Here is a 27,262-nt window from a genome sequence, read left to right on the forward strand (position 1 = left end):
TTTGAAAATGTTGTTTCCAAAACTTACCAATTTTTTCATCCAATCCAAGAGACTGAAAAAATTCTTTATTGGCAATTAAATTTATTGATAATTAAATAGATTTTTACGTTTGCAGAGAGTGAGTTCGGCAGTGATGTTTTCGAGGATGTCCACGCAGTCCAGTCTGCTCTCCTCAAGGTCAAGAGGGTTCAACTTGATCTCCATCGAGGACACCTCAGAAGTGGTGGGTAGAGTGACGCTTCCCTCTCCACTGCTGACTGGGAACACTTTCTGCAACAAACAATTCAACAATTTCAATTCAATTTCACCATTGAAGTTTTTGAAAGAAAGAAAGAAAAAAGAAAAAACGAAAGAAAAAACGAAAGAAATAAAGAAGTCAAGAAAAGAAAGAAAGAAAGAAAGAAAGAAGCAAAGAAAAGAAAGCAAGAAAGAGAAATAATTTTTGTTTAATTATAGATTAATATAAATTTTTTGAAACTTTGTGCGAGTTTTAGCGTTGAACAAACTTTTGGTCTCGATACATTTCGATCTTAAAAATGACCAAATTTCATTTATTGCAGTTTGACAAAAACAAACAACTAAAATATCACTTTCCAAAAAATATTAAATTGAACTATATTGTTAACTAATATTATTAATAACTTATTATGATTATGATTATTATTGAGCTAAATGAACTTACCAATCCGGACACCAAGTTTCCGTCCACAACAGCCACTACTTCCTCTCCAGCTGAAGAGACAGAGTAGATTGTGGATGACTCATCTCCCACCAGGGAGTAGAAGAGGTTAAACGTGAAGTCAGTGTTGGAACTGTCGTACACTGTCAGGTCAGCCAACTTCGAAGTCTGAAGAGAGGAACATTGTTGGTTAACTACTTAATTATAAACACATTAATTCACTTTTTCATTGTGTAATCGTGATAAAAAATGGAAGAGTTGAGAAAAAAATTTAGAAGAGAGTGGGATTCGAAAGCACAACCGCCTGCGTCTCAGATTCAAGGTGTACCAGAGTAACAATAATGTTTTAGTTCGCTTCAACTTGAAATTATACCTCGGCGTCTGATCCCAAGTCGATGTTGACAATGTGTGGGTTTTCAATGTCGCAACTGAATACTCCTTCTACTGTGTATGGCTCCTCCATGATGTCAGAACAGGGCTCACCCGCTAAAAATAAGAAACCCGCTAAAATAAGAAAAAAATCCTGACATTTTTTGTTTGGAAAATTCAGTTTTTTCTACTTTAAAGGTTTCAACACAGGGTTGAAGCGGTGTTTCGCAAACACTAGCCAGAAAACGACAAAAACATTCAATTTTAAATGAAATACGAAAAATCTAAAATAAGCTTCGAATTATTAAATCTTTGGTACATGTGAGAATTTTGCAAAAAGTTGGATCAGACAAAATTATTCAAAAAAAAACAATTCAGATACATTTTTGATGCAAATATGGTTTTTCCAGACAAAATATAGGCTTCAAATACATCTGAAAGTTCAAATTTGAGGGCATTTAGAAAAAAATAAATTGATTCTTTTTAATATATTCTGTCTGCTCCAACTTTTTGCAAGTCTCTACATTCTACTGTGCACTTAGTTTGTATGCGTACGAGTGGTAGTTGAAGGTGCGACACTAGTCGTGGAAGTTTCCTTCACACAGCCGACCACTTTGAGACTGTCCAGTGAGAATGCCTCTGTTGCGTCATCGGGAACAATCAACACTTTGGTGACGTCATCAACGAGCAATGAGATGATTGTGATTGTGTCTGCAGTTGCGGTGAGAGTGGTATCGGTTGCCTAGAACAACATAACAGAGTTCATTAAAGGTCATTTGAGATATAGGTCAAACAGTAGTGAAGTGGTTACATCTCCGCCACTCAATCGAAAGGTCGGATGTTCGAGGCCCACCACGATCCGTGCTCCTTGCTTGAGGGTGAGGCAACATTACCCAGCCCAGAAAAGTAACCAAAAAAATTGCATGTAGTTCTTAAGCAGGGGCACAACAGCGGTTCGCCGTGATGAGCTGTACAGCTCGTATGTTGGTCCTTTCCCTCTTGGATAAAATGATCTCTTAATACAAAAAGAAAGGTTAAACTTTATTTGTTTGTATATTTCAACACCAGTCGGCGAGAAAAAACAATAAATTTCAGTTAATTCAAAAACAAAGTCAACAATGATGGCAGAAGCGGATCTAGGTTTTCCTCGAGCGTTGGGGTGAGGATGAACTTTTTCTTGTTGAACTTGATGAACTTTTTCTTGTTTAAGGACCAAATTGAATATCCGAGCTCTCTTAAAAAACCATGAAGACAAAGTTTTCTGAACGAAAAGGTAATATTGGTTTCAAAAAACAGTCCAAATTTTCTGAAAAAGCTTGTTCATTTATCTAATTGCGTTTATAGTCTGTTGACAATGATTGCGGAAACCATTTTTCATATTTTTACCTGTTTTTTTTTCTATTCAAACGCATTAAATTCTATGTTAATTTTTCCAATAAAACGACGTTTGATTTTTGTTACAATTACTTCGGTGTCGTTTGTGGTTGATCCGTCTTCGGTCACATATGACTTGGTTCCTTCGGAGTCTTCCACGACCACTGTGAAGGACACTGTCTCGTCTGTCTCCAGAACCACTTTGGTCACAGTCGTCTGATTAAATACATTAATTCAACTAATTAAATTTATTACGAAACACAAACAACAATAAAAAGGTAGTGAATTCACACAATTAATCTGATTACGCACTACTAACATTCAAATATTTCAACAAATCAAACTTTAAAACACCGTTGAAAAATTTAATTTAGTTTCCAAGGACTATCAAAATATTACTCTGTTTTGAAATTTGTGCTCCAATTTTAACGCTTCGAATGATTCAAAACTACGTAGAGCGGAATAGAAAAAAAAGTATTTCGAATCTAACTTGAACAGAAAAAAAAATTTGTTAGAAAGAGTTTTTTCTGTTCTTTTTTTTTGGATAAATTTGAATAAAAATGAGAATTAAAATTCAAGCCAAAACGAAATATTCACTCACAGATTCAGAGAGCACCAGTGCAATAACGGATACATTGCTGGGTACTTCTGAAGCCTCGACGATCGTGGAGTCATCATTCTGGGCCAGATCCACCTTTGTGTTCGATGGGAAACCTCTGGATAAACAATCGATGGTTCATTTTTGGATAAACAAAAACTATCTACTTTTATTTAATAAGATAGTCAGATCATTATAGCTATTATTGTTTAATGTAGCTCAGTTTGTATCGAATCTAGAAAAGGCAAACTCAATATCGCGTCAAAATACTGAATTTTTAATGCGGAAAATCATCAAATGTTCGATCTGGCTACCAAAATACAGCTTATTATGACAAAAAAAATATACTAAATAATTCCAAAATCAGTAAACAGTACCTTATCAAACAAAAAATTATATTTTTTCAATTCAATTTTGTCTTATCATAGATGAACCACTCAACTTATCTCTCTGTTCATTGAAACTATGACAATTATCGTTTAAAATATGGCATTGTTATGTAAGAAATAATAAAGAAAAAAGCAAACGGTGCTAAGAACTTCCGCACCGCACATGATAAAAATGTTATTACACTTGATTCAATCGCACCAAAGACTATCAAAATTGCACATTTTTGAGCCTTTTTATCTATTTTCAGGCGCGAATTTTAGGGGAAAGAGGGTGCAGACGCCGCTCAGGGATTCGACCCCCTGACCAAAGGTAAAGGGTATCACTTGTCTAAATGGCCTGTTTAATAATCATTGGCAGCGTATTTTAATTTTCTAGTTAAAGCCTAGCCTATTTGAATGGATTACTATTTGAATGGATTAGCCATTTTAGTAAAATCACAGTGTAACTACATTTGTGAGGGGGCGTTTATAATTTTTATGCAACTAGGTGTGTATGTGTGTGTGTGTGTGGGGGGGGGGGGCATTTTGGAAAAGACCAATGACATCAATAACCAACCAATGTACTCTACTCACTGTTCGACTGTGTAGGCCTCTTCCAGAGGGACGTCATCTTCAGTACACACTTTCTCAGTTGAAGTCTCAGTCGAGGTAGAGAACTCAGTTGTGGTTGAGGCTACAAACAACATATATCTTCTGAAAACCACCCTTGTCGATTAAGAAACTGACTACAAACAAAATGACACCAATTTGAAGAAAGAAAGAAAAACTCTTTTTGCTGTTTTTATGAATGTGGTCGGAACATTCTGTGCTACTTGCACAGCAACCGGTTACTTTTGTTTTATCTGCTCCCGACTCTACTCACTGTAGGCCATGCATTTCACTGTAGCTGTTCTATCTTTTCCTTGTCAATGGTTCAAAAATCAGCGACCATACTCATTTTTAGTTATTGAATAAAGTAAATTCGCTAAATTATGAAAAGCTTTCAAACAAATGCAATGATAAAAAAAGACAACGTCACAATAGAAAAATAACACATTAACTACGACTCATTTTTTAAAAATGTCATTCTTTTTATTGCAACTTTCTTCAAGTAGAAAATCGAAACAATTATGTTGTGAACGGTAATTTTTATACAATGTACTTGAGAAAAACAGTAAAGCGTGCCAGCAAGCCTAAAAGAAAAATAGTGAAGCGTACCAGCAAGCCTTAAAAAACCGAAAAAGCAAAACCTCTGATCTATAAAAATGATCACAGATATTTTATCTCGACACGAGAGTACAGACATGCGCGGCAAAGCGAACATGTACGCAATTTAATGCTTCAAATTACATCCTCGGAGTACAAAACGTCGACGGTTTTTTTTGGGCAAGATGTTTATTAACAACAAGACTGCTCGTATACTAGGGTGAAGCCCTGCATGTTTCGACTGCATTTTCAGGCCAAGTAAAAAAATTACTTAAGTAAGCTACAAACAGATGTATTTAGCGTCATTTATACTAATAATCAGATCAAATTATTTGCCTCAATTCTATAATTCAAAATAGAACGCATTAATCCGCAGTTTACGCCTGTTAAAAAAATGCAATATATGCAAATAGGCAAAAAAAACTATTTCAAACCCCCATAACTCTCCAAAAATCGATCACAGGTGAAAACTTTTTTAAAATTTGATCTACAGACAACAAAATATTTTTCAGATGATTTGAAAACTTACCGTCAAAAATGCATAGTTTAAAATTCGAAAAATGAAGGAATAAAAAATCACCCCAAGCATAAATAATCCACTTTTTTTTCGAAAATCGGAACAGTAAATAAATTCTTTTATAGCTCGAGCATATTTAGAAACTGGTGTATGAAAGATGTAAGAAATTTGTAGGGCCGCTTCGAATGGACACCGTAAGGTTACATGCTATTCTGGTGTCATTATAGAGCAATTTGGAAAAACAATATCTATTTTTTAGCTCTGCCTTTCGAAGGAAGTGACGGTTTATTTGTGCTCTGGTGGTTTTTTTTTCGTCAGACAAATTTTTTAACTAGTCATATTTCTTGCTGAATTTTATAACATCTGAATTGTATTGGTGTCCTGAGCTGAAAAAAAAACGATATTTCACCTGTGATCGTTTTTCATGAAGTTATGGGGGTTTCATTACAGTCAGTTTGGGAAATTAACGCGCGATATATTTTGTTCTATAAAGCGTAAGCGGCGAAATAATCCCGCTATGAAATCCTTCCAAAGCGACTGCTATTTGTCCTAACTTTATGGTTATTATAAGCGAAAACTATCACTTTGTACTTAACACTATTTCCATAAACATTTAAACTATTTCAAATACCATTTCGTTAAACTAATCGATAGACGTTGTAAGGCAGTCGGAACATTCAGAGATTCACTCTGATACAAGCAGTCTTGTTGTTTGTAGCCGATTAAAACCGAAAAGCACTCAACAACTGATTGTTACAAAAAATGTGTGACTTACAGAGACATGCCAAGAAGTCGACGTTCAAAGCGCCTTCTTCACATCCCTTGATTTTGAAAGTGATAGATGCAATCTCGATCTCAAGAGAGCCCTGGAAGTCATTGAACTTCAGACTGTAGTCTCCCTCTGTCTCCAAGTTAAACCACAGATCTCCCTGTGAAATAAAAATAAAGTCCTAGGAAAAAGTTCTTGACATTGTAGAACTGTAGAAAAAAAAGTCACAGTGAATTAAGAAAATACTGATCATAGCTACACCTGTTACGATCAAAAAATCTATATTTCCACTGATAAAAAAATTCGCATTGCTCTTTTTGATTGTTCGTTTTTGCTCTCAAATGCAAAAAAAAGGTCCGCGGTATTGCTGTTCGAATTTTGTAATGATTGGGACAATGAATTTGACCAGAAAGCTGGATTATTATCAGACCTTAAATTCGCTGGCCGGGCAATAAATCAGTATCGTAGCTATGAAAAGGAATGCATTAATTATTAAACTAATGTATTTTTCCATGTTGAGCTATTTTTTTGCCCTCCTTTAAACAATTTTTCTTCACCTTTTTTACGCTATGTTTCCTCGCCATTTTTAAAACCATTTTTCTTATCTTTTTCTCACCTCAGTGGCTGGTACTGGTTCGAACATCTCGGTCAGGGGCTCTGAGGACGTCCCGTAATTCTTCAAGGAGAACTGGTCTCCGTTTCCGTCTGTGAACTCAATCGACATCTGGGATCCCTCAGACAGGGCAGCCACACTCATCTGCATTTCCATGATCACTTGAGCGTCCTGAATAAAAAAAACAATAAATACAAGTTCTGATAAACAACAAACCTACATTCAACATGAGCAAAACTATCATCACTTGAACCTCCTAAATGAACAATTGATTAACAATAAACAAAAAGAAACAGAACAAAACGCATAAATAAAAAACTAAATAAAACTAGGATAGTCGATTTTTGTGCAAGTAGCACAAATCGTCCCGACCATATTCAAAAAAACTACAAATAAAAGTTCTTCAAATTATTAAGTTCTTCAAATTAGTGTCGTTTTTTGTACGTGGTGTGATGATAAAACTATACACACGCGTAACAAATTATTAAATAAGGCATAATTGACAACAGAAGTTTTCAAAAAAAAGAACAAAAAAATGAAAAATTACAAAGAAAAAGTCGAAAATGTTTCTAGTTTTTTAAACAATATTACTACCACTATTTTAAACAACAATTTTAACAAGTTATCGTCACTCTATTCGGTCGAAATTAGACGAAAAATTGAAAATTTCAACCGGTTTTTGTTGTAACAAAACCTTTTGCTCCTGTTATAAGACTGCTCACTCGCTCAACTCGCTCGAATTAAGTCTAATGCTAGAACAATTAGACAAAAAAAATTTCATTTGATGTACTTGATTTTGCGTGGAAAAAAGTTTGAAAAAATTCAAACAGCTGAAGACTTTGAAACACCCGAATTTCCTCCATAATTTCAGTTGTCGGAACAATAAAACGGAGAACAAGAAACGCCAGAAAAGAAAGCTATTCGCACCAAATTAAAAGGTCGGACAAAGACAGCATCGTAAATTATTCTTTTATATTTTAAAACAAAATAAGATGAAGCATTTTACTTTCCAAAAAAATGACATTTGACCATCAAAAAATATCAATAGCTCTCATATCAAAATAGAGGGCCTTACAAACGTTGCCAAAAGTCATCTGATAAAACACTAAAAAATTTGAATAAAGTCAACTAATTTCATTCTTTCCGACTTTCAATTTTCATAGATTAAATTAAAAGCAGAAACCACGTTGAGCTGACAATTTCGCATCGCAAGCACTTAAAAATACAAATTAATGAATTCAGTGTACGAAGTTTTCCATCTAATTTTCAGTATAGTAAAAAAACTCCAAATGAAAAATTAAATTATACGAAAAATGAGGATTTTTCAAACTTTTCATGCTCTATCAAGTTTCGTTAGCATGCACACTCGAATATATTTGGTAAACAATTGAAAAGTTTGTTGGTGTAATAGGTCTCATACAACCCGTATCATTTTTACAAAAACACATGTCACCCAACATGAACAGTTTCTGAGAACGTACAGCAATTAGAGGTATTGACAAAGCTCTCCCGTCTGGAAACCTTTGATAATAACTAGTCCCCAAACCCGAAATTAAATAACAATAGCACGAAACCTCGTCAGAAACCTTTTTAAACTTAGTCATCTTCGTTTTTGGCGGAACCTATGGTAAAAATACCCAATACACATACTAGTCCGAAAAAAAAATCAATTATGTAACCGTGCCTAACCAGGGTGGCGATGTTTTAAAACAAGGGTGTTTGAAACAGTTTAAAACAGTGTTTCGTTCTTTTTCAATGTTTTATTGATGTTTTTAATATATTTTCTGCCTCCTTTTGCTTTATATGCATCCTTTTGCCTCGATTTATTAACATTCACAACTTGCTAAGAACACTTGAAATAACAGGTGTTATGAATATATATTTGGCTGACCTTAGCTTTAAACTTACCTTTGCCCCGAGTTTTTCCGTTTATGAGATTCGATCACACAGATAAGGACAAAAATATCAAAATTTGCCTTCAATTTAAGAGCATTGGACGAATCGTCAAAAGTATTCAACATTTTGAATTTACACATATTTTAAAACAGTTTTAAACGTTCACAACATTTTTTTAATGTTTTTTTTTCAATCAAATTAAGACATTTCTTTAGCCCTCGAACGAGAGAAAATTAAAGTAATCAAAAATTTATTACAGTGCCGATTATAGAAAAAAATTGTTTATAGAAAAAATAACAATAATTTAAGCTTTAATTCATTAATACAAGAAATTGCCCTGAATTTTTATGCTTTCTACAACATTACAGATGCTAAAAAAAATCTGCAAACAAAACTCCGCTTTGACAAAACTATTTAAGCAAAACGGAATCAACTTCAATAAAATTGACTAAAATCATTCTTGTTATTAAAAATCAGAAAAATAAAGTGAGGAAGCTTTTTACTCAAGTATTTTTGCAAACGTCAACCTTAGAGAAGCAAAAGTCTGCAAAAAACGGAAGATCGACTTACATCATAACTGTACTTTGTAATGAACTCTTTCGGCTCAGAACCATCTTCGCATTCAGGAGCAGCACTTGTCGTAGTCGAAGCAGGAACAGCGCCTGTCGTGGGTGCACTTGGTGTTCCTGCTGTTGCTGGCGCTGCTGGAGTAGCCACTGTTGCAGGTGCTGCTGGTGTAGCCACTGTTGCAGGTGCTGCCGGAGTTGCCGCTGTTGCAGGTGCTGCTGGTGTAGCCACTGTTGCAGGTGCTGCTGGTGTTGCCGCCGTGGCTGGTGCTGCTGGAGTTGCCGGTGGTGCTGGAGTTGCCACTGTTGCAGGTGCTGCTGGTGTAGCCACTGTTGCAGGTGCTGCTGGTGTAGCCACTGTTGCAGGTGCTGCTGGTGTAGCCACTGTTGCAGGTGCTGCTGGTGTTGCCGCCGTGGCTGGTGCTGCTGGAGTTGCCGGTGGTGCTGGAGTTGCCACTGTTGCAGGTGCTGCTGGTGTAGCGACTGTTGCCGGTGCTGCTGGTGTCGCCACCGTGGCTGGTGCTGCTGGAGTTGCCGGTGGTGCTGGAGTTGCCTCTGTTGCAGGTGCTGCTGGTGTAGCCACTGTTGCAGGTGCTGCTGGTGTAGCCACTGTTGCAGGTGCTGCTGGTGTTGCCGCCGTGGCTGGTGCTGCTGGAGTTGCCGGTGGTGCTGGAGTTGCCACTGTTGCAGGTGCTGCTGGAGTTGCCGCTGTTGCAGGTGCTGCTGGTGTAGCCACTGTTGCAGGTGCTGCTGGTGTTGCCGCCGTGGCTGGTGCCGCTGGAGTTGCCGGTGGTGCTGGAGTTGCCACTGTTGCAGGTGCTGCTGGTGTAGCCACTGTTGCAGGTGCTGCTGGTGTAGCCACTGTTGCAGGTGCTGCTGGTGTAGCCACTGTTGCAGGTGCTGCTGGTGTAGCCACTGTTGCAGGTGCTGCTGGTGTAGCCACTGTTGCAGGTGCTGCTGGTGTTGCCGCCGTGGCTGGTGCTGCTGGAGTTGCCACTGTTGCAGGTGCTGCTGGTGTAGCGACTGTTGCAGGTGCTGCTGGTGTTGCCGCCGTGGCTGGTGCTGCTGGAGTTGCCGCTGTTGCAGGTGCTGCTGGAGTTGCCACTGTTGCAGGTGCTGCTGGTGTAGCGACTGTTGCAGGTGCTGCTGGTGTTGCCGCCGTGGCTGGTGCTGCTGGAGTTGCCGGTGGTGCTGGAGTTGCCACTGTTGCAGGTGCTGCTGGAGTTGCCGCCGTGGCTGGTGCTGCTGGAGTTGCCGGTGGTGCTGGAGTTGCCACTGTTGCAGGTGCTGCTGGTGTTGCCGCCGTGGCTGGTGCTGCTGGAGTTGCCGGTGGTGCTGGAGTTGCCGCTGTTGCAGGTGCTGCTGGAGTTGCCACTGTTGCAGGTGCTGCTGGTGTAGCGACTGTTGCAGGTGCTGCTGGTGTTGCCGCCGTGGCTGGTGCTGCTGGAGTTGCCGGTGGTGCTGGAGTTGCCACTGTTGCAGGTGCTGCTGGTGTAGCCACTGTTGCAGGTGCTGCTGGTGTTGCCGCCGTGGCTGGTGCTGCTGGAGTTGCCGGTGGTGCTGGAGTTGCCACTGTTGCAGGTGCTGCTGGTGTAGCCACTGTTGCAGGTGCTGCTGGTGTAGCCACTGTTGCAGGTGCTGCTGGTGTAGCCACTGTTGCAGGTGCTGCTGGTGTAGCCACTGTTGCAGGTGCTGCTGGTGTAGCCACTGTTGCAGGTGCTGCTGGTGTTGCCGCCGTGGCTGGTGCTGCTGGAGTTGCCACTGTTGCAGGTGCTGCTGGTGTAGCGACTGTTGCAGGTGCTGCTGGTGTTGCCGCCGTGGCTGGTGCTGCTGGAGTTGCCGGTGGTGCTGGAGTTGCCGCTGTTGCAGGTGCTGCTGGTGTAGCCACTGTTGCAGGTGCTGCTGGTGTAGCCACTGTTGCAGGTGCTGCTGGTGTAGCCACTGTTGCAGGTGCTGCTGGTGTTGCCGCCGTGGCTGGTGCTGCTGGAGTTGCCGGTGGTGCTGGAGTTGCCACTGTTGCAGGTGCTGCTGGAGTTGCCGCTGTTGCAGGTGCTGCAGGTGTAGCCACTGTTGCAGGTGCTGCTGGTGTAGCCACTGTTGCAGGTGCCGCTGGTGTAGCCACTGTTGCAGGTGCCGCTGGTGTAGCCACTGTTGCAGGTGCTGCTGGTGTTGCCGCCGTGGCTGGTGCTGGTGGAGTTGCCGCTGTTGCAGGTGCTGCTGGTGTAGCCACTGTTGCAGGTGCTGCTGGAGTTGCCGCCGTGGCGGGTGCTGCTGGAGTTGCCACTGTTGCAGGTGCTGCTGGTGTAGCGACTGTTGCAGGTGCTGCTGGTGTTGCCGCCGTGGCTGGTGCTGCTGGAGTTGCCGGTGATGCTGGAGTTGCCGCTGTTGCAGGTGCTGCTGGTGTAGCCACTGTTGCAGGTGCTGCTGGTGTAGCCACTGTTGCAGGTGCTGCTGGTGTAGCCACTGTTGCAGGTGCTGCTGGTGTTGCCGCCGTGGCTGGTGCTGCTGGAGTTGCCGCTGGTGCTGGAGTTGCCACTGTTGCAGGTGCTGCTGGTGTAGCCACTGTTGCAGGTGCTGCTGGTGTAGCCACTGTTGCAGGTGCTGCTGGTGTAGCCACTGTTGCAGGTGCTGCTGGTGTTGCCGCCGTGGCTGGTGCTGCTGGAGTTGCCACTGTTGCAGGTGCTGCTGGTGTAGCGACTGTTGCAGGTGCTGCTGGTGTTGCCGCCGTGGCTGGTGCTGCTGGAGTTGCCACTGTTGCAGGTGCTGCTGGTGTAGCGACTGTTGCAGGTGCTGCTGGTGTTGCCGCCGTGGCTGGTGCTGCTGGAGTTGCTGGTGGTGCTGGAGTTGCCGCTGTTGCAGGTGCTGCTGGTGTAGCCACTGTTGCAGGTGCTGCTGGTGTAGCCACTGTTGCAGGTGCTGCTGGTGTAGCCACTGTTGCAGGTGCTGCTGGTGTTGCCGCCGTGGCTGGTGCTACTGGAGTTGCCGGCGGTGCTGGAGTTGCCATTGTTGCAGGTGCTGCTGGAGTTGCCGCCGTGGCTGGTGCTGCTGGAGTTGCCGGTGGTGCTGGAGTTGCCGCTGTTGCAGGTGCTGCTGGTGTAGCCACTGTTGCAGGTGCTGCTGGTGTTGCCACTGTGGCTGGTGCTGCTGGAGTTGCAGCTGTTGCAGGTACTGCTGGAGTTGCCGCTGTTGCAGGCGTGCCAGGTGTGGCTGGTGCTGCTGGGGTTCCCGCCGTGGCTGGAGCTGCTGGCGTTGCCGCTGTTGCTGGCGTGCCAGGTGTGGCTGGTGCTGCTGGGGTTCCCGCCGTGGCTGGAACTGCTGGTGTTGCCGGTGCACCTGGGGTAGCTGGTGCTACAGGTGTTGCCACTGTTGCAGGTGCTGCTGGTGTTGCCGCCGTGGCTGGTGCTGCTGGAGTTGCCGCTGTGGCTGGTGCTGCTGGCGTTGCCGCTGTTGCAGGAGCTGCTGGTGTTGCCGCTGTTGCTGGCGCGCCAGGTGTGGCTGGTGTTGCCGCTGTGACTGGGGCTGCTGGTGTTGCCGGTGCTGCTGGAGTTGCCGCTGTTGCTGGCGCACCAGGTGTGGCTGGTGCTGCTGGTGTTGCTGCTGTGACTGGAGCTGCTGGTGTTTCCGGTGCTACAGGTGTTGCCACTGTTGCAGGTGCTGCTGGCGTTGCCGCCGTGGCTGGTGCTGCTGGAGTTGCCGCCGTGGCTGGTGCTGCTGGAGTTGCCGCTGTTGCAGGAGCTGCTGGCGTTGCCGCTGTTGCTGGCGCTCCAGGTGTGGCTGGTGCTGCTGGTGTTGCCGCTGTGACTGGAGCTGCTGGTGTTGCCGGTGCTGCTGGAGTTGCCGCTGTAGCAGGTGCTGCTGGTGTGGCCGCTGTTGCTGGCGCACCAGGTGTGGCTGGTGCTGCTGGGGTTGCTGCTGTGACTGGAGCTGCTGGTGTTGCCGGTGCTGCTGGAGTTGCCGCCGTTGCAGGTGCTGCAGGTGTAGCCACTGTTGCAGGTGCTGCTGGTGTTGCCACTGTGGCTGGTGCTGCTGGAGTTGCCGCTGTTGCAGGTGCTGCTGGAGTTGCAGGCGCTGCTGGTGTAGCTGGTGCTACAGGTGTTGCTGGTGTTCCTGCTGTTGCTGGCGCTGCTGGAGTTGCCGCTGTTGCAGGTGCTGCTGGTGTTCCGGCTGTTGCTGGAGCTGCTGGTGTAGCAACTGTTGCTGGCGCGCCAGGTGTGGCTGGTGCCACTGGGGTTCCCACCGTGGCTGGAGCTGCTGGTGTTGCCGCTGTGGCAGGTGCTGCTGGAGTTGCCGCTGTTGCAGGTGCTGCTGGAGTTTCAGGAGCTGCTGGTGTTGCTGGTGTTGCCGCTGTGGCAGGTGCTGCTGGAGTTGCCGCTGTTGCAGGTGCTGCTGGAGTTTCAGGAGCTGCTGGTGTTGCTGGGGCGCCAGGTGTGGCTGGTGCTGCTGGGGTTCCCGCCGTGGCTGGAGCTGCTGGTGTTGCCGGTGCACCTGGTGTAGCTGGTGCTACAGGTGTTGCCACTGTTGCAGGTGCTGCTGGTGTTGCCGCCGTGGCTGGTGCTGCTGGAGTTGCCGCCGTGGCTGGTGCTGCTGGAGTTGCCGCTGTTGCAGGAGCTGCTGGTGTTGCCGCTGTTGCTGGCGCGCCAGGTGTGGCTGGTGTTGCCGCTGTGACTGGAGCTGCCGGTGTTGCTGGAGTTGCCACTGTAGCAGGTGCTGCTGGAGTTCCAGGAGCTGCTGGTGTTGCAGCCGTGGCTGGTGCTGCTGGAGTTGCCGCTGTTGCAGGAGCTGCTGGTGTTGCTGGCGCTCCAGGTGTGGCTGGTGCTGCTGGTGTTGCCGCTGTGACTGGAGCTGCTGGTGTTGCCGGTGCTGCTGGTGTTGCCACTGTGGCTGGTGCTGCTGGAGTTGCCGCTGTTGCAGGTGCTGCTGGAGTTGCAGGCGCTGCTGGTGTAGCTGGTGCTACAGGTGTTCCTGCTGTTGCTGGCGCTGCTGGAGTTGCCGCTGTTGCAGGTGCTGCTGGTGTTCCCGCTGTTGCTGGAGCTGCTGGTGTAGCAACTGTTGCTGGCGCGCCAGGTGTGGCTGGTGCTACTGGGGTTCCCACCGTGGCTGGAGCTGCTGGTGTTGCCGCTGTGGCAGGTGCTGCTGGAGTTGCCGCTGTTGCAGGTGCTGCTGGAGTTTCAGGAGCTGCTGGTGTTGCTGGGGCGCCAGGTGTGGCTGGTGCTGCTGGGGTTCCCGCAGTGGCTGGAGCTGCTGGTGTTGCCGGTGCACCTGGTGTAGCTGGTGCTACAGGTGTTGCCACTGTTGCAGGTGCTGCTGGTGTTGCCGCCGTGGCTGGTGCTGCTGGAGTTGCCGCTGTTGCAGGAGCTGCTGGTGTTGCCGCTGTTGCAGGAGCTGCTGGTGTTGCCGCTGTTGCTGGCGCGCCAGGTGTGGCTGGTGTTGCCGCTGTGACTGGAGCTGCCGGTGTTGCCGGTGCTGCTGGAGTTGCCGCTGTAGCAGGTGCTGCTGGAGTTCCAGGAGCTGCTGGTGTTGCAGCCGTGGCTGGTGCTGCTGGAGTTGCCGCTGTTGCAGGTGCTGCTGGAGTAGCAGGAGCTGCTGGTGTTGCCGCTGTTGCTGGCGCGCCAGGTGTGGCTGGTGTTGCCGCTGTGACTGGAGGTGCTGGTGTAGCCGGTGCTGCTGGAGTTTCAGGAGCTACAGGTGTTGCCACTGTTGCAGGTGCTGCTGGGGTTGCCGCTGTTGCTGGAGCTACTGGAGTTGCAGGAGCTGCTGGTGTTGCAGCCGTGGCTGGAGCTGCTGGTGTTGCCGGTGCTGCTGGAGTTGCCGCTGTCGCAGGTGCTGCTGGAGTTGCAGGTGCTCCTGGTGTTGCAGCCGTGGCTGGAGCAGCTGGTGTTGCTGCTGTAGCTGGAGTAGCACCTGTTGTTGATGGAGCGGAAGGAGCGCCTGTAGTTGTCGGAGCAGGAACTGCCTCCGAAGAAGTTGGAGGCGGAAATATGCCTGTTGTTGGAGTAGGAGCAGCGCCTGTGGTTGTCGGAGCAGGAGCAGCGCCAGTGCTTGTCGGAGCAGGAGCAGCGCCTGTGGTTGTCGGAGCTGGAGTAGCACCTGTTGTTGATGGAGCTGGAGGAGCGCCTGTAGTTGTCGGAGCAGGAACTGCCTCCGAAGAAGTCGGAGGTGGAAATATGCCAGTTGTTGGAGAAGGAGCAGCGCCTGTGGTTGTCGGAGCAGGAGCAGCGCCAGTGGTTGTCGGAGCAGGAGCAGCACCTGACGTTGTCAAGAAAGCTGCTGTCGTTGTCGGAGCAGGAGCCAAACCGGTTGTTGTCGCAACTGGTCCTGTGGTTGTTGAAACAGGGACTTCGCCTGTTGTCGCGACAGCGCCTGATGTTGTGGCAGGAGGAAGGGCACTTGTAGTTGAAGTGGTTGGGCTTGGGGGCGCAGGTGTAGTCGTTGTTTTTTTGTTTGGTGGCGGAAGCGTTGACATATCGATTGGACATGGTGTTATTGTTGTGCCTAAATGAATATTTCTTATCAATTCTAATCCTATTTCAGAATTTGGCGAAGAATTTTCATTTTTTGTTTCCTTTATCACTCTTTCATTAACTATCTTTAATTCGAATTGATCTATGCTTAATTTTCAAGCAAGATGCATGACTCATGTAGTACGAGAAGAGATACTTTTTGGTATGAAATATTGAACTTAAATACTTTACTTACCATAAGACGAAGTTGTGGCAATTGTCGTTGTTTCTAAAATCAAAAACGACCCAAGTTAATACTTTCCGGCACCCTTCCACATTATTAGTTAACTACCCGTCTATAACAGCTTGTTGGCTTGTCAAAACTTTCCCATCAATCATTTCAAAACCTTCGGCAAATCATCTGAAAACATAATTTAATTTACTTCTTTATCAATATAGTTTTTCATAGAATATTTTTCGATAACTACTATATTTTTTGCAAAATTTCCTTTCAAAGCTGTTTCTTTATTTAAACTCGAAATGGACGCAACAAAAACACTAATGAGCTCGGTTGGTGTAACAAACACAAAGTTGAAAAAAATCCAATGAACTCAAGAAAACTGAAAAAAAATTGACTTTAACTTGTTTGAAAAAATTTTAAACAAATTAAAAACAAACAAAAAAAGTTTCAAAAAATAGATATCACGTTTAAACTATTTGATTTTCCAGAATATTTATTGACTGTTACTTTTTGGAGAAAACTAATCCTATTTAGGAATACTGGAATAATAGATAATGTTTTCATTCGGCTGGTAATTCTGAAAATGACAATCCAATTTGGAAAAAGAAGTCATTCACAACTTTTCACTCCATGTGAAAGTTTGTTATTCAAAAGCGTAACTTGCTTCCCTTTTTCGAATGAATTTAATTGGATCTGAGAGAAATTGAAAATCGAAAAGCAGACTTCTTTAAGAAAAAAAAGCGAGAAAAACAACACGACCTATGGACAAATGTTAGTGTCTTCACTACGTTTATTGACACTTAATAAATTAGTTTCAACTTGAAAAAAAAAATCTTGAAATTCTGAAACTTCTTACTTACGCACCAACATCAGAAAAAATACTTTTAGTTTAGTCAGATTGCTCTTATAGATATTACGCTTTATCTTTCAGACTATAACCTGTCTAACTATATCTAATTAGTTAATTATAATCATTACTAACTATAATATCTAGCTATACTCATTTGTAATACAGTAGTGCTCACCTGACGTGCACTTGACAGGTGTGACCTTGACAATTATTGTCTGTTCTTCTCCCACCTCCACTACTCCGCCTTCTTCAGATGGGGCAGGCTGGACACTGACTAACACCACTTCTACTTTGGACACATCCACCTCCTCGGAGAACTCGAACGAGATATCCAAGGGGCTGGACAGTTTCTGAAACATCACAACCACTATCAACTTTCTTTACAAATCAAGCACTGCAGCTTTTCACACATACCCATTCCTGCTTTTCGCACTCCCCTTTAGGGTTGGTGATGGGGGGGGGTGATATTTGCGGCTGTTTGCACAGCGCGTCGGGTTCACCACCGGAAAGCGGGACTTCCGGACCCAAATTCAGATTCCTAGTGAACTTTAATTGAGTTCACTAAACACTGCCTTACGAGCCAGCCTTACAGGACTTCAATACGTATGTATCAATTTATCAATGAAAAAACTTGATTTCTACAGAAGCTTGTAAAAGGCAATCCAAAATTCATGTTTCCGCTGACATTCCCGGAATTCAGTTGTTCATCTCCAATAAAAATCTTACGTGGGACCTATGGTGTAGTGCATTTCCATTTATGACATTGTTCGTTATAACTAATTTAAGTACAAAATAATAACTAATTGTTAATGTTTAACTGACCACTTCAGTGATGTCGTGGTACAGAACATCAGGGATCACTTCATTTCCCTCCTCGTCAAACAATTCGAACTTGACCACAAACAAACTGCTGGAATCGCCTTCTACTTTCACGTCCAGACCGACCAGCGGACGGAAGTCGTCCTGAAAATGGGCAATAGTCATTATCATAATCATCATCATCACCATCGTCATCATAATATAATTATCTTATTTATCATTATCATAGTTGCGTTTATTTTTTCACCCCTTTTAGAACTCGCTCGCTTTTGAGAGGGTACACTTGCATAATCTGAATATAGGCTCCTCGGTAATACAAACAAACAGAAAAAGATGTTTTTAAAAAATCTTTTTTTTGGTTATATTCGTTTTTGCAATCGGATATAAAAAACAAAGTTTTTTAAATTTTGTCAATAAATCGGCAAATTTTTCGAAGTGACATTTACATTCTATATCAAAAAAGATAAATATTCAACTTACTTAGTTTTAGATAACAACTTCTCGATGACAACAGATCAATTGTGCTGAAGGCCTTCATGTCAAAATTCAAGTTTTATCAACTTTCAAAAAACGGCTAGAAAAATTGGCAAGTTTCCAAATGAATTTAAACTTAAAAGAACACATTGTTACTACAATGTAAAAAGATAAACGCACGCGAAATGGAAAATTTTGGTTTATGTAATTATTTCATTTTTGTTGTAGTTTCGGTGATTGTTTTCCACTCACCCCTAGATTGAACACTTCGAAGCCAGACTCTTCTTCCGAGGAGTCACTGAATGCCCCCCTCTTGGCGAGACCCACCAGCTTAGTAGTATCCTCTTCACAAACTGGGGGCTCTGAAACAGACATACAAAATAAACAAAAATGGATCTCTTTAACTATACCCCACTCCCCCTCAGGTACCTAGTAACGAATGTCCCCCCTTATAAATGACTAATTTAACGGTTAACCATAGAAAAAATTCTGTATCTAGCAAAGAATCTTCCTCCTTTTGCAGAAAAAGATGTTAAAAATCCACAAAAACAATGAATAGGCCATTTGAAATTAAATTAAAAATAAAATCACGATGTTCGAAAACATTGTTTTGATTGAAAATGACCAAATATTGGAGGCATTATTGGAGGTTGTACTAAAAATCAACCTCTATCGGTAACGATTTAACTACCTCACATTAGCTCTCGAGAGTATATTTGAGTAAATTTACCATTTAGACGAAAAAACATATATTAATCATTACAGCAAATCTACTCTCTTATTTTGTCTCAAACAAAACGTAATAATGGAGGAAGTCTCACTTTTGCAGATGTATGGAGTGATTCTGATGTCCAGACCCTTGGTGGATTCCAGTTCCTCTGGGGGATCCACACTGACCAAGACAACTTCGATCACTGCCACTTCAACAACCGCCACAAACTCAACCAGGAAAGTCTCTCCTACTGTCAGTTCCTAAAAATAAACAAAAACAAACATGCTTAATTGCATTCACTTAAGCTAAGATCTAGTGGCTACTGCATCCGCCTGTCAACCAAGAGGTTTGTATTTCGAGGCCCATCATGAATTCTTGAATCTTTTCAGCTTACAGAAAATATACGAAAGAAAAAGATCAAGCGCTTCATCTGAGGTCAACAAAAGTTTCCGTTATTCTTTATCCAAACACATCGTGTCTTGGTACTACCCATTAGCACATATAATCTCAATCATTTTTTGTCGATTGAAGTGCAAAATATGTCATTTCTTTAACCGTAGTGGGTAAAAGGGGGGATCCGCTGCTTGTGTCGATTTTTGGGTTGATTTGGGACCGTGATTTTAGGAGTGATTTAAATATATATAAAGATGTATATATAAATAACTAGGTGGCACTTCGAAATCGGGGATGCTTCTATAAAAACATGTCTCATTTTTACTGTTATTTTAATTTTGTCTCCACTATAAAAGCAAGACTGACCAAAGTGTCGATGTCTCTTCCGGTTGTGGTAGGCGAGACTGGGTTTCCATCTTTGTCTGTCAACTCCACTTTCACTGTGAATGTCTTGTCAGATGATCCTCCAGTCAGAATCTCAAGTCCAGCTAGGTCCAAGTTGTCATCCTGGCGAACAAAAAAATCATCACGTGAAATCAAGCGTTCAATATAATTCAAAAAATCTTTCCTTGGTCTATATCTAAAGATTATAAGTATGCCGTATACAATTTCAGTTCAAAAGCTACCCCGTTTTGTCTTTTCAAATTCTTTTTCAATGTCAAATCACATATTTTAGACTTTCATTTAATATGTGAAAATTACCAAAAACATCTTATAAATATTTATGAAAATAAATAGCCTTACCAAAAACAGGTACTCTGTGCTTTCGGTCAGAATGTCTGTCTCAACAATGCTCTCCTCGTTGCCCAGACTGTCCTCTGGCTCTGGCTCTCCGTGCTCACACGTTGCGGGGGGAGGGGTTGAAGAAGTTGTCGAACCACTGGTGGGGGCTGCAATTACAGATGCAGTTTATAACTTTAGATACAGTTTAGATTCACAAATTATTTGGAAGTACGACACATTGTAATTGTGGCATATAAAACAACCAATAGACCGATGGAAAAGTATCAATGAACGCAAGGAAACCAAACAAAATTACGGAGATATTTTTTATTTAGAAAAGTTCAACTGTCGAACTTCAAAATCAAAAATTGATGGCCTTAGAGCTCTCATTGGAACTCTTTTACACAGAGGCGAAGTTACACTTCGCAAACACAAGCAAAAATATGACCGATAACGCTAGCGGGAAAAACTGAATGAGTAAAACTTTGAGACTACAAAATTTCTTAAGTGACGCACGCCAATAAAGAGTCTAAATAATTGCTAAGAGACGCAGGCCAATTATGACGCATTAGCAGTTCCAGTCAATTTGAAAAAAAAAGAAATTGACCACGTAACATGCCTCAATTTATAGAGCGGACGCATTTCAGCTACTATACGAAAAAGTTCCTTAAAAAGATCCGACCCTGCCCAGGTTTGTACCCTCTTATTTTGTTGGGGGTATCCTTCCCTAGCTCTACTCTAGAGATCCATGATACCTTGAAGCTAAAATGTTATTTGTAATATAATAGCCTGTGTTCATATCCTTCGCATTGGCTGTACTTAACAGCTGGTTTTTGATCAAATTGAACACTTTCAAAATGAGCTTATTTTGTCTCAACAATATTTGCGCCTCAACAATATTTGCGACTTAGGTTGGAAAAAAAGAGTTCATACTATAACACAAGCTTTGCTTGTGTAAATCATATCAACCCAGTTTGAGAAAACTGGATTATTCGGTGAAGTTTTTATTCCAGAAATTAAAATTCAGTTTTGAGATTAGAAGTCGTTTCCCTTTTTTGTGTCATTTCCATTTTCTTAACTGAAGAACGTATTTTGTTTTCCTTTTAGCAAATGATTGTCAACTGAGTTTCACAACAAATCAAAATTCAAATTGCAAAAGATCAAATTTGGAATGAACATAATTTAAAACTTATTCCTGAAAAACAAGCTAAAAATCAATTCGTATAGTTATTTAAGCAAATTTTACCCTTTCAACTACTTAAAACTAATATATATATTTTTTAAATTAAGTTGTAATATATTATGGATTTAATACATATTTCATACATAATGTTTCGAAAGTTTCTACAATGAATTCGAAAAAAATTCTTGACAATTGTGATAACATGACAGATCAAAAACCCAATAAACAAAAACAAACAAAACTGGTTGCTGCGCAATTACCACAGAAAGTCACCGACCATAGTAACAGAAAAAAAAAACAAGAGAAAAAAATCTTGTCGTTTTCCAAACCCTGTCGTTTTTTGTTCGTGGTGTGATATGAAACTTTGAACAAAAGCCTAGAACTTAGGCATTTTAGATATTAATGGAATATTCAGCTTATTTGACAGAAAAATCAATTGAAAAACAAAAAAGAAAACTAAAAAAAATGCAGAAAATATTTTTAAATTTGAAAAAAAACGTTACCCAAGAAAATGATTAAAATTAATTTTTGCACGACGTTAATCAAATATATCGTCCTATTGTTAGACTGCTTACTCGCTCGAAATCCAAAAAAAATCAAACCGCTTTTTACCAGCACATTAAGAAAACTTTTTTGAATGTAATTTGAATCACGTCTGAAACGGCTTCAATATAACATGATTTGATCCATTCCGATGTATTTGGGGTACCTGATTTTAAATGAAAAAAAGTAAATAAAAAATTGAAACACACCCAAATACAAAGTTCCTCCACTCTCCGTGGTTGAAACAAAAATATCTTAAAACTCACTAGTAGTTGTTCCATATGCACAACCGATGACCTCAATGGACTCAACCAACACAACTTTTTCCTCAGTGTCATCTAGGAAGAGGATCACTTCGACCACATCGGTCAGTTCGTCGATGGGGAAATAGTCGGACAAGTCGATGATTGCAGTGTCATTAGAAGTAGCACTTTCGAACAGCTCCGTGTTCAGCTGAAATGACCAAGTTCAACCTAACGTTTTAATTATCTCTTTTTTGTTCAAATACTTTTCATATCCATGCAATTCTAATAGAGGAAGCACTTTCTAACTGGAAAAAAAAATAGAGTTATAAGGACAACTTTTCAAATAGGCAGATACGAGACCACTTTTGTTATGCTATTATGAATTATCTCGTCTGTCGATGTTGGATGTGTAATTTAAAAAAAATGGATTAAGAAGTTGTTCTAAGTTTCCTTATCATTTCTAGATTACCCACTTTACACAGATTTTTCCAAGTTTCATTATAAGTTGAAGGATTAAGAAAAATAAATCGGAAAAAGGATTCAGTGAGTTCAAAAAAAGTTCGAAACAAAAATAAAAAAACTTCAAAACATGAAATTTTATATTAGTCTCAATGGCTTCAAGTAATTCATTGGAAAACCGAATAAATGAGTTGCTGCAGCTTACGTTGGATCTCTTTAACTATATAACTATATTCCCCCTCGGGTACCTAGTAACGAATATCCCCCATAAATAAATAAATCAACGGTTAAGCATATGAGAATTTTAAATTTAGTAACGAATATCCCCCTTTTGCAAGAGAGAGCCCCCCTTTCAAATTATCCCTTACGTCGAGTGAGTCGAAGTCCTCTGGGAGTGCCTCGAGACCATCCTCGGTCACTTCGAAGAAATCCTCGCCAGATGTCTTCACCACAACAGAGAACTTCACAGTGTCATTTGTCTGGATCAGCAGCTGCGCCAACTCAGTCTAGAATATGCACAGGTGTTACTTTAATCTTTCAACTCTAATAACCTTTAAGAAATTTCTATTGCAGAAAAAAATGCGTGAAGCTATTCATCAAGAGTCAATAAAAGTTAAAATCATGATAACATTTTTTGTTTATAACTTGATGTTACGCTAATGGAGTAATGAGTAAAAAGCGTCTAAGTTCAAAGTTTTGGCTTTGTTTTCTTCAAAAAAAAACAGTTAAAATCAATAGTATCATTTTTCTTCAAAAAATAATATTTTACATTACTCATTAATACTGTTATTGAATTAATATAATCTTTTTCTTCATAAAATAATATTTTACATTAGTCATTAATACTATTATTGAATCCACTTACGGGATCTTCCAACTTGATAGCGACACTTTCAGCCACACTCAAATCTACTCCGAAAGCATCCACCACTTTGTCCTCACTACCATCGTCACTGTTGGAAACTCCGACAGAAGAGGGCTCGGATCCGTCTGTGAAGGAGACAGAGGTGTCTGCAAGTGTCATTGGGGTCAGGTTGCCCTCGGCACATGGGGCTACTGTTGTTGGGGTGGTGGCAGCTGTGGTTGTTGTAGGCACTGAAACAGAAATCATTTATCAAAAAATTAGACAGAACAGGTAGGAAATAAACAATTTTTTTTAAATTTGAAAGTAGATACACAAAATTCAAAATATTGCTATCACACATTTTTGGAAAAATTAACAAGTTTTTTTGAAAATTGAGATCCATGTTATGTCTTCACCAAGCCTTTCCAATACGTTCACTAGGTCAATACAAAAAAGAGCGAGCCCATAATAAACAATGAGATAGGGACCCTATTTTAAACTGACCCTTTGAGCATCCACTGACTACAATTGTGGCAGCTTCCTCCTCACTGTCATCAGAAGCTGACAGAAGCATGGGAACTTTGACAGTGATGAGCAACTCAGTGGTCTCTAGTGGAGGTCCAATGTCAGAGTAGATGAAGGGCTTGTCGGAGGTGAACTCCTAAAAAGAAAAAAAACAGATCAAACTTACAAAATTAAAGGGGTCAATTCCTGAAGAGGGTAAAAATTGAGATGAGTTATATAGCAAACTCTCCAAAATCAGGTATTTTACATACTCAAAAATTTATAATACAAGTGCAAAGAGTAAGGAGAGGATAGACAAAATGCACATTTACTTTCGTACAGACAAAATTTTACGCAGCATTAATTTAAAAAACTATTATGCCATTAAAAAAATTTTTATACAACTATTGACTTGTTTTTTATTGATGAACTACATATTTTTTTCGAAAAACTTCAACAAAGACCAGAATATACAATTCGCAATTTTTAAGAGAAAGTGTTTAAGAGTGTCAGGATAACCGATAACCTTATACTGATGAGGTATCTCGAAACTTACAGTAGCATTTGCAGGACTGGGTGTGAACGTGATCTGCTGGTCAGGTGATGTTGGGTCGATCTGGATGTAGAAGAATCCGAATCCGAGCTCTTCCTCTGCCACTCCCACTGTGAATCGGAGGAGTCCCACTTTGGAGTCCAGGGTAACCTCGTCCACTTGTGTCAGTTCACCCTCAACTTCCTGAATTAGACAGAGTTTTTCCAGTTTTTAAAACTTCTTGAATATTAAGCTCAAAAGGAGCAATACCACGGTTTTTGGAGTTAGGAAAATTTTGAGGCTTCTGAATTTTATGCGCGTTTTTTAGTTAGATTCATGGAAGCACTGAAGCATATTTACATTTTCATAATTCAAACATTCCGATTTGATAACGCTTGCCAATCTCAGGCGTAATCATTTGTAATCATTTCTCAATTAGGAAAAAGATATTTAATTTGAAATTAAATGTACTTTATCGTATTTTACTCTAATGTTTTCTGTATTATTTTGTATTACCTGTGGCAGTACGAGAGAGTATTGGACTGTTTCTATTCCTTCGTCAGCTGCATCTACCAAGTCAGAAATAGCGACCACGTCTGTTCCCTCGTCGAACACAAACTCCTCCAGATCCTCCTTCTCACACCTGGTGAACATTCAAAATACTTAAAAAGAATTGCTGGTGAGCAGTCACTCCATCATCAACACCTACCCCCACCTGTATCACATAATTTTCTAACATGGCTCGAACTTCAAAAAAAGCGGAAAAAGAACAAATTTTTCTCACTGTTTTATTCGAGAAAGATCATGAATCCCCCCGCCCACAAAAAATCCGAAAGGTCCCGTCAGCGCCAAAGGTACCCATTTGATACTTTTTACACACTTAGGAACTCGAAAATCATTTTGGTCTCTATTTTAGAGTGGAATCAATCTCAAAAATTTTCAATATTTGATTTTTAAAAATCCATGATGTACAAGTTTTCAGGTGTTTTAAATTTACTTCATAGCAAACCTTTGTCCCAAAAATCTGTGATATAAATCACAGCTTCAATTCAATGGAAATAGCCAAATTTCATATATTTGAAGCTAGTTGGGCAAATGGTACAACTTCCAATTAATTATCAGACTGTGTGTACCTGTGCTTGATTTGGGCGGGTGTGGTGACGCATCCCTCTTCGTCGCTGCCGTCGAAACAGTCCATCCACCCATCACACACTTTCTCGTCCGGCACACAGTGGTTGGTGTCGTTACACTTGAATTTGTTCACTTCACATTTGAAACAGTTGCTGAAAGCGAAAAAAGAATCGAATGAATGGAAAATGGCTTTCGTTATAATTGAAACTGTCAGGTTCAAGTTAGAACCAGCAGCTGAGCCAAAACTCTAATCCTTTTAAAAATAATTTTGGAATTTCTCGCTTTGATTACAATTAGTTTAAAAAAACTCCTATTTGAATTATGAAATTCTTCTTTACTTTTGATTTGATAAACATCTCACTATTCCCGTCTCGAAGCATAATTTTTCGCTGATTTGCCTTTTTATAGAAATTATCAGAAGTGAATAGTCTTCTTAATATTATTAGATGAACAATCTCAACTTTTTATTGGAGTCAATGTCGAGACAATCCACAAAACAACTTATTTTTGATAAACGGCCACAATTCTACTTGTTCCAAATGTTTCAACTATAATAAAAATTATGGAACAAATAAACTTACTATTCGTCGGAGCAGTCGAGACAGTCGCATGTCTTGTCACACACGTCTAGAGTGAGGTTGTAGCAGATGCACTCTGGCATCCCATTCACAGTTATGTCTCCCTGGGGACATAGGGCCATACCTTCGTCTGAGTCACAGTTGCAGCCACAGTCCTGCTCGTCCGACAGATCATCGCAGTCTGGGATTCCATCACAGATACTAGAAACGAGATAAATTAAGTTTGTTAGGAAAGGATCGTTAATTTCATATTAATTGCGATTTGCAGAAAAATTAGTCATCACAGTCGGGACTTTTATCGCACACACTGTAAACGACTAGGTGCATCTTAATATATATTTTTAAAAAAATCAGTTTGCGTGAGTTAGTTAAGCGCAGCGAATGTCTGTTAAAAAACAGCATTAATTCAGCTACGTTATTAGAAGCCCTTTTCATTAAAAAACATCGAAAAACATTGAAAAAACATGTTCAATTTGAAAAAATGAGTCACACTTTTTTCGAAAAAAAACTTGAAAGATTTTCTTAAAATAAAAAACAAGAAAAAACCTTCACTTTATTATTTTCAACTAGACTTTTATGCGATTTAAAATGATAAATAAACAACCGCTATCAAAATTCTATGATGAAAACTAGAGGGATTCAACGAATGGTGCTGTTACCTGTCTTCGTCGTAACAAGTGGAGTTGAGATCGCAATGGTAGTCACCTTGACACACTGGCTCCACAAAAGCTGAAATACATGACAACTTTGTCAAAAACTGCAGTAAAATATTTACGCAAAAGAAAGGAAAACTCATGGAGTATCAACAAAAAGTTTTTATCAATTTTTTGTCGAAAAAAAATTATTTGCTACCCATGCAGTTTTTCTGATAAAATTGTACCGTTTTTTCTTCTACAAAAAATGATATAACCTTAATAATCAATCTTATTTGTGCGGTGAAACACAAAGCTACTTCGTAATCATATGCCTGAAAATTGCCTCAATAATGAATAATGAATGCATGGGACCTACCGCTTCATAATAACAAAAAATAAACATTTTAAAACTCAATTTTAATTCAGTATATTTTCGAAATCATCTAAGCTGAAATAACAAAACTACAAAAAATGAAACTCACTGCAGTTCCACTCGTCGCAACATCCGGGAGGGTAGTCGCAGATGCCGTCGCACTTGGTCTTCCCAGGGGCACAGATCTCGAAGTCCCATCCCTTGCACAGGAACTGAGGGGCTTCACACTCGATCTGACAGCCGGGAACCATAGTCTTCGTTAAGCTGCCATTCGTGCACTCACTGCAGAAAAATAACACAACTTAAGAATGTTTCATGATTTAAAAAAGCATAAAAGCAGTCGAAAACAACATCTTGCGGGAAGCAGTTCGTCCGACCTTAAGAGAAGGTCGAAAGAGTATTCGATAATTTCCCGAAAATCAGTTTTTTTGTAAATCCTAGATCCATTTTATAAGGACGGACAACTGTTTTCAAATGGGTATGTTTTAAAAGAGTAAAATTCCTGAAAAAGATACAATTTCTTATTTCAAACGTTTAGAGAAATTCAGAATCACAACACTTCTATTCTAAAACAAAGCCAACAGACAGTTGGAAAAGAGTCATGAACGCAAGGAAGCATATTGACATA

The 27,262-nt window shown here is 41.4% G+C and overlaps 3 protein-coding genes across 3 annotated transcripts in view; 1 reads left to right on the forward strand and 2 right to left on the reverse strand.

Annotated features, from left to right (window-relative positions):
- The window catches only part of LOC134855075 (mucin-5AC-like), a gene marked incomplete at both ends in the record, with an annotated part of 38,532 nt that extends 27,325 nt beyond the window's left edge, over positions 1 to 11,207 (reverse strand). Inside the window, 11 exons of the mRNA XM_063871455.1 lie at positions 108 to 270; positions 683 to 847; positions 1,053 to 1,165; positions 1,604 to 1,790; positions 2,516 to 2,638; positions 3,024 to 3,138; positions 3,983 to 4,082; positions 5,887 to 6,040; positions 6,497 to 6,664; positions 8,960 to 9,105; positions 9,158 to 11,207. Of these exons, the coding sequence (XP_063727525.1) occupies positions 108 to 270; positions 683 to 847; positions 1,053 to 1,165; positions 1,604 to 1,790; positions 2,516 to 2,638; positions 3,024 to 3,138; positions 3,983 to 4,082; positions 5,887 to 6,040; positions 6,497 to 6,664; positions 8,960 to 9,105; positions 9,158 to 11,207 (3,484 nt within the window). The remainder of the gene's footprint in view (positions 1 to 107; positions 271 to 682; positions 848 to 1,052; positions 1,166 to 1,603; positions 1,791 to 2,515; positions 2,639 to 3,023; positions 3,139 to 3,982; positions 4,083 to 5,886; positions 6,041 to 6,496; positions 6,665 to 8,959; positions 9,106 to 9,157) is intronic.
- Positions 11,208 to 11,322: 115 nt separating this feature from the next.
- On the forward strand, positions 11,323 to 14,394 carry LOC134855076 (uncharacterized PE-PGRS family protein PE_PGRS54-like). The gene is made up of 4 exons (XM_063871456.1): positions 11,323 to 11,330; positions 11,374 to 11,384; positions 11,428 to 14,291; positions 14,335 to 14,394. The coding sequence occupies exons 1-4, from the start codon at positions 11,323 to 11,325 to the stop codon at positions 14,392 to 14,394; spliced, it is 2,943 nt and encodes a 980-aa protein (XP_063727526.1).
- Positions 14,395 to 14,443: 49 nt separating this feature from the next.
- Positions 14,444 to 27,262, reverse strand: part of LOC134855077 (uncharacterized) — a gene marked incomplete at its 3' end in the record, with an annotated part of 36,336 nt that continues 23,517 nt past the window's right edge. The window contains exons 34-51 of the mRNA XM_063871457.1: positions 26,744 to 26,916; positions 26,286 to 26,355; positions 25,630 to 25,827; positions 25,051 to 25,200; positions 24,434 to 24,560; positions 23,942 to 24,121; positions 23,386 to 23,542; positions 22,903 to 23,132; positions 22,406 to 22,543; positions 21,600 to 21,786; positions 19,629 to 19,774; positions 19,251 to 19,391; positions 18,601 to 18,751; positions 18,032 to 18,141; positions 17,309 to 17,449; positions 16,662 to 16,836; positions 15,652 to 15,684; positions 14,444 to 15,447 (exon numbers count right to left, since the gene is read on the reverse strand). Of these exons, the coding sequence (XP_063727527.1) occupies positions 14,444 to 15,447; positions 15,652 to 15,684; positions 16,662 to 16,836; positions 17,309 to 17,449; positions 18,032 to 18,141; positions 18,601 to 18,751; positions 19,251 to 19,391; positions 19,629 to 19,774; positions 21,600 to 21,786; positions 22,406 to 22,543; positions 22,903 to 23,132; positions 23,386 to 23,542; positions 23,942 to 24,121; positions 24,434 to 24,560; positions 25,051 to 25,200; positions 25,630 to 25,827; positions 26,286 to 26,355; positions 26,744 to 26,916 (3,511 nt within the window). The remainder of the gene's footprint in view (positions 15,448 to 15,651; positions 15,685 to 16,661; positions 16,837 to 17,308; positions 17,450 to 18,031; positions 18,142 to 18,600; positions 18,752 to 19,250; positions 19,392 to 19,628; positions 19,775 to 21,599; positions 21,787 to 22,405; positions 22,544 to 22,902; positions 23,133 to 23,385; positions 23,543 to 23,941; positions 24,122 to 24,433; positions 24,561 to 25,050; positions 25,201 to 25,629; positions 25,828 to 26,285; positions 26,356 to 26,743; positions 26,917 to 27,262) is intronic.

This window comes from Symsagittifera roscoffensis, chromosome 10, assembly GCF_963678635.1.
Source record: "Symsagittifera roscoffensis chromosome 10, txSymRosc1.1, whole genome shotgun sequence".
NCBI lineage: Eukaryota > Metazoa > Xenacoelomorpha > Acoela > Convolutidae > Symsagittifera > Symsagittifera roscoffensis.

Bases quoted from the DNA above. Each gene is read 5' to 3' on its own strand.
- LOC134855076 (XM_063871456.1), top strand. The intron at 14,292-14,334 runs GTTGCCGCTGTT...CCGCTGTTGCAG, and splicing joins CCGTGGCTGGTGCTGCTGGA to GAGCTGCTGGTGTTGCCGCT.